The following is a 15,517-nucleotide window of genomic DNA, read 5'->3' as shown; positions in this document are numbered from 1 at the left end:
GATATTGGCCATTTCATTTCGTAGTTCTGGCTCTCGAGGGTTAACACTGCAAACCTCCATTAAGACGTTTCCTTCTCCTTCATTATGTTCTTCTGTGAGAGACCCTCATGTCACTGAGACGAGGAGGCACAGGTGGCACCAACACACCCAGCAGTGATGCACACACACACACACACACTTGTTTTCAGCAGCATCCTCGTGCACTGCAGCCGTCCGTCTGTCCTCGTCTCCCCTCGTCTCGCTCCCCTCCTCGCCACCACCTGGCTTCTCAGTGCAGCTGGAGGAGGGGTGAAAGGTCAAAATATTTATAACGCCATGCAGCTGCAGATGGGGCTGTGTGTGTGTGTGTGTGTGTGTTGTCAGCGTGCGATCTCCTGTGACACTGCAGACTGTCAGGGCAAAAACCCAGATGTTTGAGTGCTGCTAGTCAGGGTGAAGAAGCTGAGTCACTCGCTGGTTTGGTCTCTCCGTCTGTGAGGTGTGAACGCAACTGAAGCCGCTGAACAAGAAATCCACAGAGAGAGAGAGAGAGTTCAGACAGTAAGAGCGACAACATAACAACACTGCAGGAACTGGAAATATAGCAGTTTACCTGCATCCAGTCCTCCAGCAACATATATGGTTTTATCTCCTTATCACGGCCCTAAAATCTTACAGTACTATGTCCAGACTACTTCAAGCACATCTCACCAAGAGCTGCGAATCAAATCTCTTCATGAGGACGAAATGCATCAATAAGTATTGAAAACTGCCTGAAAGTTTGAAAAGAATCCTTGGTGATTGGATTCTTGAATTCTCAAGTGCAGCGAACACCAGCTGCCTCGCATCATTTGATGCAGGAAGCAGATAGAAAAAGCTACAGTAGACAAGCGACGGTAGCCGGGATGTGTCGATCCGGGGAGTGAAATAAACGTTTGTTGCTGAGGAATATGACAGTGGTGTTAATGCAGATCAGCCTGCAGTGACACGTGCCATCATGACAAAGTGTGTTTTAGTCAAAGGTCATTCAGCTGCTTGTATTAAGTCAACACCGACAGACTTTAACATAAAAAGATTTGACAAAGAAAAGTCTCAGCACGAGCTTTCAGCCTTCTTCATCTGATCTTGTGTACGTCCACAAAACCTCAGTTGGAGAGGAGCTGGATTCCAATAGTGAGCTGGAAAACAGAGAAGCAACCCAGGAGACTTATTATTATTATTCTTTTTTTGGGGGGAAGTAATACAGTTTTGAATAAAATGGCGTACAGGCAGTCCAGGGAGCCCCCATGCTGACAGAAACGTGTCTATAAAAGCTGTTCCAAATCTGAATTTGATGTTCACACTCATCATAAATCATCAGATCAGAGTCTCGAACGAGAGAAAAGGTCAACATTTGGACAGTTTCAGCTGCTTGTGAACGTAACCTTTAAGCTCTGTTGAAGCGGTGTTTCTCCTCCCTGTGGATTAGTCGCATCATGCTGTGATAAGTTGGCTCACACCTCCCCCCCCCCCCCCCCCCCATCTCTACCCCAGGTAACCTCTGGCTTTAAATCCAAGTCCATGGCAGCTGCGTTGCCTCCTCCCTTCCTGGATCCGCTCTTCTCCATCTCTCTGATGGAGGACAGCGAGCTCAGGCAGCTGGTACTGGAGATCCTGCACAACATCATCGATCGCCATGACAACCGTGCCAAGCTACGCGGCATCAGGTACAAAGTACACCTGTCAGACTGCATATAAACAGTGAACTATATCATTGTATACTGCTCATGTTGTTCCACATACAGTGTAAATGATCCACATTTGACTTTTGAATAAGAAACTTGGCTCTGATTCTGGTTTTTATAGCGGCTGTAATTCTGCTTCCGTTTCCGTTGCAGAATCATTCCTAATGTTGCTGCATTGAAGATTAAAAGAGAGAAGATTTCCAAACAAGACGTTGCATTCATGAAGAAGGTGAAAATCTAAGTTCCTATGATCCTGCAGGGCTCTTTCTGCAGAGGTCGCAGTTCTTATATTATCACCTGAGGTCTTAGAGGGTGTCAAACACCTGTAGGCTTCTGCTCCTTTGTGGTGGACGGCAGCTTAGATTCAATGATGATTCAATTTCAATGAAAACAGCAGAAGAAGTATCAAAACATTGACAAAAACTTCTCAGACCTAAATATAAACCCTTTTCCACCATCTATCCAAATGTTCAGTATGTTCCGCCCCTTCTCCACTGTGATTGGACGCTGTCTGCGACTCAGCGCCTCGTCACGCTACTGGCGTTTGTAGAAGAGCGTAAATACGCGGCGCTCCCTTTGGAAACAATTCAAAAAACACACTGACAGTCTGCTGGACACTGACAGGCAGCAAGAGGTGGCTGAGTGAGTCATCGAACCTGCTACTTAAACAGTTCAGTAAACCTAACAACCGTATTAATGAAATGACGAAGTGATTGCATTAGTACGATGAGGTTGCGTCTTCAAGCTTCAAAGTTCTCATTCAAGGAGGTAGCAGAGCTGGTTGACCCTGACAGGAAAAGCCCGGCCCCCATCGGCACATGACATTTCCCACAGTTTAAGTTGTTCACCTGTGAATCTCACCTGAGCTGTAACCTTTACCCACGCATCAAACACCTGAAAGAACACCCACAGGGCTGGAACTTGTCACAGGATGTTACCGACATCGAGAGAAACGAAGCCACCAGCTCTCACTCACTGTCAGAGGTCATTAATGCTATCAAATTCTATTCATTAGCGGTGAATAGAAGTCATTGGCCTTTCCATTAGGCTCCACGTCAAGTATATAAATGCAGGAGCAGGGCTCTGACAGAGAGCGTTTATTTATTTTCTCTGCAAGACACACGGGGTTGTTGTTAGGCTGATTCAGAGTTATTGGGATTCATCTTTTCAGTGGACGGCACTGTGGCATTTTCATTTGCATTTTCTAGCACAATAACATTTTCATTAATATCATGGAGAGTGGTGCTGATGTGGAGGTGCTGTCATGAGTATAACATTCAGTATGGGTTTACAACTAACCATTATTTTTATTATTGTTTAATCTGTTGATATTTTGTCCTACAAAATGTCAGAAAATGTTTAGAAATGGCTGTCGTCGTTTCCTAAAGCCCAAGGTGACATTTTCAAATGTCTTGTTTTGTCCGACCAACAATCCAAAACCCAAATATAATCCAGTGTGTTGTCACAGGAGACAAAGACGAGCAAAACTGAGAAGCTAGAAATCAGGGAATCATTTTGACTCAGTCCCACGTACACCGTCCTGCTGCCCCAAATACTCACTAGAGCACCAAATGTGGATTCATCCGCCGCTGGAAATAGTCCCCAACAAATTGACTATTTCCTTAGTGTTTGCTACGATCTACAGTGACCAGCTGTTTTTGTAAATTACTGAGCCTTTTTTAAAAATGAAACCATACTGTATATTTGGAGGTGGACTGACACACTGTGGGTTTGAGATTTGTTGACGAGAAGAAACAGCAGAATTATCCTTTAAGCATAAGATAGCTCAGAAGTGCACCTGGTGCCTGAACACCTTTGGCCAGAGCAGACTTGGCGGACTTCACAGTTGTATCCCACATGGCAACATGTCTTAAGGTGAGGAGAGGAGCGAAACTGAAGTGGGACAGGTGTTGAAGAAAGCTGCCAGGCACACCCGGGAAGCCCAAACATGCAGTAAAGGTGAATGAGCAAGGTCTTCAACTCCTGCTCCTCTTCCCGCTCCTGGGAGGGATTTTTTCTGGGTCACGGGGGTGGGTGCTCCTTTGCTCGAAGCTGTCGGTCGGTCATACTTGCTTGTCATGGGGACAACCCAAGAACCCTCTGGACTCAATATCAGACGACAGGTTTTAGCAGACCAGAAGGACTCCAGTTTTGGGGTATGGGAGGAATCTGAAGTGGCCTCCCCAAAAGGGACATGGCTAACAGTCAGACACCTCAAGGTCTTTTCTCTCGTGTACTGTGGATATAGTCTGCCAGTGGTCATGAGCTCTGGTGGTTGACCAGTTTAATTCTAAACTTCCCTCCTTCATCTCCAGCATGGCCAGCAGCTCTACCGCCACATCTATCTGGGCTGTAAAGAGGAGGATAACGTCCATAAAAACTTCGAGCTGCTCTTCACCACCCTGGCCATTCTGACCATTGAGCTGGCCAACGAGGAGGTGGTCATCGACCTCATTCGGCTCTCCATCGCTCTGCAGGTAAACTTGGTTATTAATCTGATCTTCATTGATCATGATTTGGTGGCGTTTTATTATAAATCTGTTTTATTACACTGAGCAGAAATAATGAGAAATATTTTTCTTTGCACAAATACGAATAATAAGAAAAACATGTTAAAATGCTGTGAATGCAACACCATTCTGTGATATTTGTATTAAAAATGTTAACTTTTATTATTGCACAAAAAAGTTGATCATACAATAATAATTGCAAAAGAAAATTGTGAATTCAGTGGAGTGAGAGAAGTCAAGTCCCCAAAACCCTTACTTCAGTAAAAGCAGCAATGCCCCAATGCAAAAGTACTCGATTACAATTAAAAGTTCTTAATTCAAATGTAAAACTAAACAAGTCATCTACATAAAATGTACTCAATAAAAGTAAAAGTAGAAAGAGAAGAAGATAGAGGAGGGCCGAGTTTAGTTTGGCTGATTTCAGGACAAAAGAAAAGGGGGAAAAACTTTGAAGGAAGAAAGAGAAGAAGGGAAAAGGTAATAAATCAGGGCAAGAAGAACAAATACATATCTCAGAAAGAAGAAAGAAACTTCTTGTTCAGGTTGAATACACAACTTTCGATAATCTCTTAAAGTCACTGAGCTGAAAGTGTTAGAGTTCAACCTTTTGGAGATTTCACCTGATTTCACCTGATTTCTGCAAAGTAATCAGTAACTCCAGCTCTCAGATACATGTATACATACAGTGCTTAACAAATGTATTAGACCCCCACCCAGTGTAAGGTGTTTCCCACCGCTGCCCTAAATGTATATAAACAGTATTGCTGAATACCAAAATATTTGTGTATATATGTCTCTGTAATGGTTAATCCACCAGTATGTGCAAGCCAAGCTCTTTAATCAAAATGATATCTTTAATGCTAAAATATAATTATTGTTGTTATCCATGAATTCTCAAATTTACTGTTTTACAAAAAAGCAGAATAAAATAGTAAAGCACATTATTATTTTTTGATTGAGATGCCAAATGACAGTTATTTACTTGCATTCCTGAACAGAAACATTTGTTTTGTGGTTGCAAGAATGCAAGCTGTTTGCAAGATGCAAGATGCAAGATATTTGGTTAATATATGTGAATAAGGACTATTTAGTTGTTCCAGTTTGTTATTTGCCTAATAAATAACAATACAATTCATAGTTTGAAACAAGTTTTTGACAGATAAAAAATATTTGTGTTTTCTCATTTTTATGACAGGTGGTCTAATAAATTTGTTAAGCACTATATATATAAATACAATATAAGTCCCTCCTCTGGTTGTGAGGGTTTAGTCTTGACTAAATGCTGCAATGCATCAACATTCTTCTTGGTGCTTTAATCTCAAGTATCCTTGATGTGATGATGGTGTATTTATGGCGTCAGGTGTCATATTTGCGTGGCTGATGAGTGGCTGTGCTGTCCTCTTCAGCATCTTCAGAGTCCTTAATGTCATTAGACTGGAGACCGCACGCTGGTCCAATAAAACCTCCTACATGTGAGACTGAAGAGAGGTGTGAAACAACTCACACGCGCCAGCTGCTTGTTTGTGTATCACGCTGAGATCTTATCATTACGAAATGTCACAGCGATGGAGACAAGAGGCGAACGCACACACACACACATATAAACACATGAATACACACACAGTCGTAGTACCATGTGTACCATCACTGGGAGCACGTCCTGATTCAGGACATCTGAAACCCTGTGGAGTCTTATACAATGAGATATAAGATATAAAGCAACACACACACACACACACACACACACACACACACACACTACTGTAGCTTCACTAGGAATCACGGTAGCGGATGAAACATGTGGGGTGGAGGAAGATTTCCTCCACAGACTTCATTGTGTTCCCACTCTGTCAGTTTAAAGGTCGTCGTCAGGGTAACGACCCGGGGTGACACAGGAAGTGTGGAGGGCTGAATGTGATGAACTGCATGCCTGCGCTGACTGTAATGTGCGTCTGTGGTCATTTGTTAATTACAATCATGATGGGAAACAATGAGTTGTTAATAGTCATGTACTCCTACATTTAAATGTCTAATCCGGGAAGTCGCCTGGTCTGCTTTGTTTACACGAGGCCTGCAACTAATGAGTGTTTTCATTTTCAGTTAATCTGCAAATTATTCTTTTGATTCATCGTTTAATCTATGAAATGACAAAAAACGCTAATCAAAACGTCCCAGAGCCCAAAGTGAACTCTTTAAAGTGTCCAGTCAGCAGTCCAAAACCCCCAAATACTCAGTTTATAATGATTTATGACAAAGAAAAGCAGCAAATCCTCACATTGGAGAAGCTGCAACCAGAGTGATTTTCACTATTTTCGCTTGAAAAATGACTGCAATGATTAATCAATTAGGAAAATTAATTAATCGACTAATCGTTTCAGGTCCAGTGTGCACACTGCTTCATTCAATCCATGACTTTTGTTTTTTTGAGACTGGAAAATATTAGCTAGCTTGATTTGTAGTTTCTGCAAAGAATACAATTAAATGTACTTTTTGACTGTGTCCTTTGCACAAAATATTCTCATGTTCAGTGTTTATGTTTTGAAGCAGTTCATAGTTAGATTTAAAGAAAATAACTTTAAATAAGATTCTGAAGATTATTGAAGTGTCTTATTGACCATTAAGAAATGTGTTTTTGTCAGTTTTTAAAAGCCACACACTCTGCAAGTGATCTTTGAGTCACTGATATTAAAATCTCCACAAATAAACATTGTAAGTAGTTAATGATACAAATACACTCTTGTCGTCTTGACTATAGCATGTAATGATGTCTTATTGTTATTGCGTTGCTAACATGTGACTGGTTTGTGCAGGACATGGCTCTGGCTAATGAGGAAAACATGCCGATGTTTATTCGCTGTGGCATCATGGCGTTGGTGGCGGCGTACCTCAACTTCCTGAGCCAGATGATCGCAAACCCTCCCTTCTGTCAGCACGTCAGCAAGGTGCTTCATTGACTCATTCTGACCTCACAGTCCTGTTACCAAATATCATCAGTTGATGTGTTGAGGACGCTTCACAATTCTTGAGCTCTTGCTGGATGTTAGAGACCATGTTCTAAAACCTTCCTCTTGTAAAACTTGCTTTAGCTTTGCATACTGAATACTTTAAGTCTCCTAATATGCTGATGACGCACCGCTGTTTATAGCTCTTAAACCTAGTTTGTAGTTACTGTTATTTTACTTTATTTACCTGCTGTTTCAGTGAAATGTTGTTCTCTTTCCAGGTTATTGAGCTGAGGAACATGGACGCTCCATACCTCCTCCCAGAGCACATCTTCAGAGACAAGTGTTCGTGAGTATCCATGATGTAGCAGATTGGAGGTTTAGTTTTATAAACTTTTCTAGAAACAGAAATGACCTGAGGGGTTGAGTTAAGGCTTGTTGTGGTGTCAGTTGCAGGAAATAATGGCGACCATTATTACCTCAAGGGGCTTGCATAACCAAATCCAATCTAACAACCTAAGAAATCAGTGTCAACTGTCAAGTACCGAAAGTTGAATGTACTGTCTGGTAATATTCTTGGTCTTGTTTACTAATTTTTTAATTATCAGCACAGTACACTGTCTCAATTCACCAGCTCCAGTTTGTTTGAGTGATTTAAACTTCATTAGACGTCTCAGTCGATGTATGTTCTCAGTAAAACATGACTGCCCAATATGGTAGTATAATAGTCGTCTATACTGTGGATCACGATCTATTTCTAAAAGTTTTTTCCTCTTAAACGTCACCAAGATTCTCAAAACTGTATTGTACACATTTCCTGCTTCTGTCTTCTGTCATATATGATTGGCAGTTGGTTTTATCTGGTTGTTGCTTTTAAAAGCAATGAAAAAACTCCAACATTTTTGTTTTCGTTGTTTCTCAAAGAAGTCAGGAAGCCCCCGAGTCTTATTTGTGAGAGAGCTCTTTATTCCAAATGTTCACTAGTTGAGTCACTCTCGCTCCACTATTGTAGTCCTGATGTCTGCCTCTGAAAACAAAAATATCTCATATACAAAGAAGAGATCCACTGCTAAATGTGCGGCATGCCTGAGGTGAGATTTTTGGAGATTTACTTCTTAAAAAAAGAAACAACAACCCTGAAATCTCATGAAAACATGACAGTTTAAAGCCGAAGGCGAGATAAAAAATGTTTAGGATGTTCAGAACATCCTGCTAAACCCTTAAATCTCTTTTTTGTGTTTTAACCATTATTTATCAAGATCTTTTTCTGCAGCATCATGTTTAAAATTCACAGTCTAAAACTTGTATCCACTGAGCAGCTGCTCTGAGGCAGCAGTCAGAGAGGACGGCATGAGACACGCTGCTGGTTATCAGATGTCAACATGAGTGTCCTTCTATCCACAGTCCCCTGCAGTCTGGGACCATCTCCTGAACTCCACAGTTCAGTGTGAACACATCTTGCAGTCATTCTCAGCTTTACCCGGAGCTCCAAAATCACCAGGCATCTGCTGATAAAACCTGATTATGAGATTATAAGAACGAGGATCTATTTCTGATTTTAAATCCCCCTTCTAGTATCACCCTCTGCAGTGAAAGACAGGGATTTTAGATACTAAATTTGGACGTGAGTGCTTTAGAGCTTCTAGACTTCTCTGTTTGCTGCATTTAGATTATCTGAACACCCCAAATGTCGGAGATATGTGTGATTGTCAGAAGAGGTGGGTCGCGGTCTTAGTTTTCATCCCTCTCCTGCTTCTTCCCAGACTCCCTGAATCTTTGGACAAGGAGGACAGACTGCTGTACTTCCAGACAGCCGACATGGCAGAATGTCTGGCAGGACCGGGATACAACGCAGAGAGGCTGTCCATCCCATACGTTCCCCAGGTCACAGGTACGACCGGCCGGGTCACACTCCGCAAACCACATGGAGCTTTACGGGCTCTGTTATGCAGTTTGAGGTTGTTGTTGGGTTGTTTTTTTTTTACATTCTAGCCTTAATTGATGTATAATAAAAACAGACAGAAATGGTTACTGTATGGTACCACTACTGGGAGGCCTGGAGCTCTGAGTTTGAGTAACTAATTTAATATCTGAAAATAATTTGAACTTCTCCAAATGCAGTTTTCTTGAAGATGGGTGGCTCATGTATGTATTATAAACAGCTGAAACAAATTATTGGCACATTTCTGACTCTTGTTTAACCCCTCAACCCCCAGCCTGACACATCTTTACAAGCTGCTGAATTATTGTTCTTTCCCACAGAATTTAATTTTAAATGCTGGTGCTGAAGATACCAAGTATGTCAGGCTGAACTTTGTCTAGATATCCAGAATATTTCCATTTGACAGATTGGTGAAGCCATGAGAAGTATGGAGTCTTGAGTTTGAATATTTCACTCAGCGTCAACATCATGTAGCTTTAATAAAGAGTTTAAACAAGGCAACACATGTGAAACTGTCGTACAGCATTTAAAAACTTAAAACCTGAATAGAGATTTGACAGTAAAGATGTTCTTAAAAAAGATTTAACATGGAGATTGCTGTCCTTTGGTTCACCGTGTTGCATTTTTATTTCCCTCCATTTTAAACTCAGAGTGCCCCCCAGGACTCTTGGTGAAGATTTAGATGAAAAGGCTTTGAAGGATTAACAGCTTAAGGAGTTGTTTAGTGAACAGCAAATAAACTTTAAGAAGCCCATTGTGTGATCAGCTTTATTACACAGAAGGCTGTCACAGTGGTTGTCGTCCTCTCTGGCAATTTAAAAGGACATTTCACGTTAGAACAACATGAACCTCTAAGATTTTATGAACTAAAATAGTTGCTTCTCCAGGAACGATTAACCTCAAGACACATTTTCTTTCATTTTTGGAATCTAGGAAGTAATCTTGAAATCTGTACAAACCCAAGGAAAGGAAGTTATTACTTTATTCTTTTCAAGGATCTGCTTTGCCTTAGTTCAAATCTAGTGATTAAATTAGAGCGTTATGAAAAGATCCAGAGTGGAGGTAGCAACAGCAGAACCCTTGAAATTAAGACATCAGTTTGGTTAAAGTACACTTTGATTTTCTCCAAATCAAACAGGTAGCAGGCTGTGTCTGTTATTGGGATGGTCTTTGGTCTAACAAGCAGTGTGCTTCTGTTTTCTTCCCTCTGCCATGCTTTCATCTAACATCAGTGCTTTACACAGTAGGAAAAATCCTCCACAGGTGCAAGCAGACGTCCAGAGGTAACCAGCTAGAGAGGAGCTGTAGATACGCCATTAGAGTTGGGTTTAGTTTAGCTGGAAAGACTGCAGACAAAGTATTAACAAAGGCTCGAGCAGCCAAAACATCTTCGCTTTTTAATTGCATCTTTGATAGTTTTGTTTTGGTTCATGCACCTTTGAGGAGCTTCAAGGTGGTGACTGTTTTATTTGTCTACCACTGGACACAAACCACCATGAAAAAGGCAGTCTGAAGACCGCTCTGCCCTGCTAGATCAGATATCCCAACAAAACAAAGGCTGTCATCATCATTTCATGCTTTTAAAACTGAAAACAAAAGCAATACTCAAGAACCCCCCCCCCCGACTATGTTTTAAGACACATAAAAATACTCTGCTTCGAACAATAATTTGCCTGATGTGGTGATTCCTCACAAAACTTAAATGACCTTCCCTTTAACCCCGTTTAACTACGGGACACAAGATGTCTCCTACTTCACCATAAAGTGTGTTCTTGGTGTTTGTGCACTGGAGGCTTCAACACTACATCTACATCACACTTGTGTAATTCGCATACTCGACCATGATTGTTCATGGCTTTCCACTGAGCTACACAGGAACCAACCGCATAGAAACTGTCCCACACCCTTAGATGATTGACCAACTTTAGATAAATCCTTGTAGCTTTTTAGCGTTCCTTGTTGTTTCCAGTGATAGCTGTTGTGTGTGGCTGTAGACATCATACTGTTTACAGAAATAGAATGGTTTGATCATTTTTATAACTATTTTGCTTGCATTGCATCTGGAAATGTTACGGTGAGTACATGACCTATGTGCGCTATGAATATTATAGTAGTTTGTGTTTGTTGTCTTGCTTGGTGCTGTTAATATAGGAAGTTGTTTTTAGTTTGTGTTGAGCTTCAGTTTTCATTATTAATTCCAAACAGAACAAATAATGCCTGCCGTTTGGTGCTGGACAGGTACTGCACACTTGGTCGGTCTGAGCTTGTTTTGTGGAAATGGCTTCTACAGTTTTATATGGGGACTGATGAGAGCCTGAAGGACTCTAACATACAGTCCTTGTGCAGTCAGAGAACAGCAGCAGCTAGTTAAAAGAGGTTAAAAGCCACATAGAGCTGTAGAGTTGATGTTGATTCTCAGTGGGTTCAGAAGTTTGTTAGTTAAAAGTAGATTTATTTCTTTGTTGGAGTTCAACTTTGGTGAACTTTGACATGCCTATTTGCAACATTGTCTAATTGCAAACCATCTTTGAGGTAACCAGAGTCCAACTTTTAGGAAGAACTGGTTTAATTTTTTGTCTGTTTAGCAACCAAGCTAGTTAGCTTTCCTGTATTAATCCTGTTGCTGCTAACTTTTATTACTCTCTTGCCCAAACACTAGCCACAACCAACAGTAGCTAGCCACAGCCCGACTCACATGTAGTCAGCACGTCACCCAACTGCCTGCACCACAGAGTTTGTGAGTTAATATTAGCTAACAGTTAATTTTGGAGCAGAGATTAAAGCTAAAAACACGACATGTACCGACCGTCAATTTGAAAAGAAATCTACATTAGCTCGATAACAAGATTAACTCCTAGACTTGTTTTGATTTGTCACAAAACTGCGAAGTTTACCTCTCTTTCCTCCTCTCTGATCCTCTCTGATCTAACTGTTTTCTTTAATTAAAGATAATCCTGGTGTACTTCTGTATTATGGATAAAAGTGTGACCCAAAGCCAAAACTGCTGTATAATAGAAATGGAAACACACAACTCTCTCACCTCTTGTCTATTCACATCAGTTTCCTCATGAGTGCCTTGAGGCCGCCTGCTGAGTCATACCTGTTCAAAGTGCACAACAAAGGCCACCGTGACTCATGCAAACAACAGTTATAACATGCTGCTGTTTGTCTGTTTTCACACGTCATCTGATCCGTCGCTGTCCTGACCCTCATCACACGACCTTGACGTTGTCATGTTCTTCAAGTTGAGAAAGTAGCTGCACTTCAGTGGTTTTTATGTTTATATTTTTTGTATACTGAAGTGCTTGAGGTAGCGGTGTTAAGACGGGCCCTCCTGGGGGACGAGGTGCCTGAGAGGATCAGATGATCTGTTCATTGTTGTATTGAAGTACAGCATCAAAGCAGAAGTCTGGCTGTGTGGAAAATGGAGTTTGGTGTTACGGAGTAGAGAAGTCGCTGCAGTTATCAAGTGGCCACTAAGGAGAAATCAACAAGGTCTCAAAATGGGTGGTATGTCAGTGACTTTAGAGGGAAAGTTTAGGCAACCAAAACTACTCGGTCCAGGTTAAAGAAAGATTGTCTTCGTGGTTTAAAGAAACCAACCTCTTGCTAGGAAATGAGACGAGAACAGAGGTCTCTGCTGTCAAAATGGGACACTTTCCCAGTGTCACTACAGTGCTTCCTCCTTTTATTTCTGAGAGAGGACACTCAATATTCACACAAACACGAGAGCTCGTTTGTCAGCAGAACATCGGCCATTTTAAGCATTTGAACAAACGTCTGATGCTGTCGGTGTTCCGGTGAGAAACAAATGGAACAAAAAATGTGATGAGAACTGTGAAATACAGCGATTCAAGCAAGTTTCTGCCGACATGCTAATGTGGATTTCTGCGTAACAGCTGAACGTTGGAACAGCTCTGTCATCTCGTTCTTTGATGACTACAGGAGTGGTTCTGTACTCCTGATTAAAACAGTGTGAACTGTAACGAGAGTCAGTACATGTTAAGCTGGAAACACGTGTGTCTTAATTTATCATGTACTGACTGAGTGTTGAAAACTAGTGAAGAGTCGACAGCAATTCTTGAACTTCGTAACTGTTTAATGTCATAGTTCATGTCAGTACTGTACTTAAATCTTAAATCTTATTTATCAGTGTGAAAGGAAATGAATGAATAGTTTTTGTAGAAGTATCATAAGAGTCCAGAGAGAGTGATGTAAGTTGTGAGCACCTTGCCGCTCGGCAGCTGACAACGAAAATCCACGCCCTGAAACAGTGAATCATTTTCTGTTTACTGCTTTTCAGAATTGTGCTGAGGAACAAGAACAAAGTAGACAATTTATTTTCTAAAGACTGAGCTGGCAGTGTCACTTTAGTGTGCTCCTTAGGTTGCCTGTTGTGCGTTCATTGTGTACACAGTACGTATCAGGATTTAGAGGTGATGCAGATCCCTGGTTGAACTGTCTCTCGTCCCGCAGATGAAGATCGTCTGACCAGGAGGAAGAGTTTTGTGGACACGATCTCCCTTCAAGTGGACATCATGTCCAACAGCCTTCCAGACCAGGTTAGTCTAGTTGACCCTTTCACAAACACAGGAGACACGCTGGGATACTCCTGGGGAAGGCTGACATCACGTGTTGGCGAAGATCTTTGTTTGATCCGTCTGTGTCTGTATTTGTCTGCAGTCCCAGCTGGCTGAGGAGATCACGTTTGAGACCCTGAAGAAAGCCATCGGTGAGATCAAAGGAGTCTTTGAGACTACACAACTTTACTTTGAGCCTCCTCTCACCTTTCTGTGGACTCGTTGAAGTGTCTCCCTGAATACAAATGAAATATAGGATTTGGCTTTTTGTTCTTCAGGCCAGTGCTTCTCTGACGAGCAGCCAAAACGTGGACAGTAATGTCCCGTGAATCATAAATATTTACTGACTGCCGTGACATGGCTGACAAAATTATATTGTTATTAAAATCAAAGTTAATATACAGCTCACAGTTTTATGGTCACAAACATATTTTTACTGTTCTGCTCATGAGCTGAAAGATATATTCAAGCAACACTTAAACATTATTATTACAAGTGTTTGACTGCTGAGTATAGGCTCATTATGTCCCAGTACTGTTGTCACCATAAAGTCATTGAGATTGAAGCTAAGGGAAGCGTAGTGAGCAAAAGGTGGACTCTAATGTTGATGCATAATTGACCTCTGCCTGTTTGCAGACACCACCGGTCTGGAGGAGCAGGAGAGGGAGAAGAGGCGTCAGGTGATGGAGAAGTTTCAGAAAGCTCCGTTTGAGGAGATCGCTGCCCACTGCGAGTCCAAGGTAAAAAAAAAGAAAGAAAGAAAGAACCAACGTAAAGAGAAAAGGTTGAGGAATGAACCGTCAGTGTTGATTAAACTCTCGTGTTTCTCCAGGCGAACATGTTGCACGACAGGCTGGCACAAATCTTTGAACTTACAATTAGGTAAGTCATCGTGTTTTTAATAACTTCTGTTACTTTTTAAGTCGCCTTGTTTCGTAATCTTCATATTCAGTTCGGTTGTTGTTTAGCTGAACGTCAAGCTTCTTAGACCACATGTGTTGTCTAAGTCTGACAGTTTAAAGCTGAGGCTAAATCAGCTTAATCTGAGATGTCCTAAAATAACTATAATAATTGCACAACGTAAAATGAAAAGAAAAGCCCACAAGTGGTGAAGATTTAACCCCCCCTTCATCTCCCTTCCCAGGCCTCCACCAAGCCCGTCCGGAGTGGTTTCCATCTCAGCGGGACACACCCAGCACCAGTCCGTCCCCGTCTACGAGATGAAGTTTCCAGATCTGTGTGTGTACTGATCACACCACAGACATAAACATCACACACACACACACACACACACACACACCTCCACAAAGATCGCTGAAACACAAAATGCAAAATTCAAAATGCTGAGAAAGAACTACACAATCATAATCTGCACTCCAGGATCCTCTATTCAGACCAGCACAGAGGTGTCAGGGATGCTGTCAGAAACACAAAATGCAGCTAAACAGCTGCTTTTATTTTGATAGAGAGGAGTTATCTATCCCAAAAACTACACGTCCTCAATCTCACGTAAAAACTCTAAATCCAAACCCGAACACAGAGTTTCTAAATTCCACTCAGTTTGAGAACCTCAGAAGGGATAGCAATGTTTCTGAATCCAAAAACTCCATCCATTACTATTAAAACGTCTGCAACATGTTTTTCTGCTCTTCTTTAAATACTTTGATGCTTAATAAAGCTCAAAGCAGACCTGTACTAATCCCTCCAGCTCTAAAGGAACTGATTTCCTGCACTTTGTTGCCTGTCTCACGTCCCTGAAACTAAACAAAACGTATGAGTCACCAAGAACAAATCAAAATGAGCATGAGCAGCTTTCACTCGGAGCTCTCACTGTACAGAT

General features: G+C 41.5%; 1 protein-coding gene across 1 annotated transcript in view; it reads left to right on the top strand.

The window, feature by feature from the left end:
* The window catches only part of efr3a (EFR3 homolog A (S. cerevisiae)), a 97,868-nt gene extending 82,568 nt beyond the window's left edge, over window positions 1-15,300 (top strand). The window contains exons 15-25 of the mRNA XM_070918582.1: window positions 1,513-1,685; window positions 1,857-1,932; window positions 4,019-4,180; window positions 7,024-7,155; window positions 7,437-7,504; window positions 8,919-9,046; window positions 13,574-13,659; window positions 13,781-13,829; window positions 14,314-14,417; window positions 14,510-14,559; window positions 14,822-15,300. Coding sequence (XP_070774683.1) covers window positions 1,513-1,685; window positions 1,857-1,932; window positions 4,019-4,180; window positions 7,024-7,155; window positions 7,437-7,504; window positions 8,919-9,046; window positions 13,574-13,659; window positions 13,781-13,829; window positions 14,314-14,417; window positions 14,510-14,559; window positions 14,822-14,927 — 1,134 coding nt within the window. The 3' untranslated portion in view covers window positions 14,928-15,300. The remainder of the gene's footprint in view (window positions 1-1,512; window positions 1,686-1,856; window positions 1,933-4,018; window positions 4,181-7,023; window positions 7,156-7,436; window positions 7,505-8,918; window positions 9,047-13,573; window positions 13,660-13,780; window positions 13,830-14,313; window positions 14,418-14,509; window positions 14,560-14,821) is intronic.
* Window positions 15,301-15,517: the final 217 nt, after the last annotated feature.

The sequence above is a fragment of the Enoplosus armatus genome, chromosome 14 (assembly GCF_043641665.1).
Source record: "Enoplosus armatus isolate fEnoArm2 chromosome 14, fEnoArm2.hap1, whole genome shotgun sequence".
Lineage (NCBI taxonomy): Eukaryota > Metazoa > Chordata > Actinopteri > Centrarchiformes > Enoplosidae > Enoplosus > Enoplosus armatus.
The sequence above is the reverse complement of the archived record's forward strand: the minus strand, read 5'-3'. Positions and strand labels throughout refer to the sequence as shown.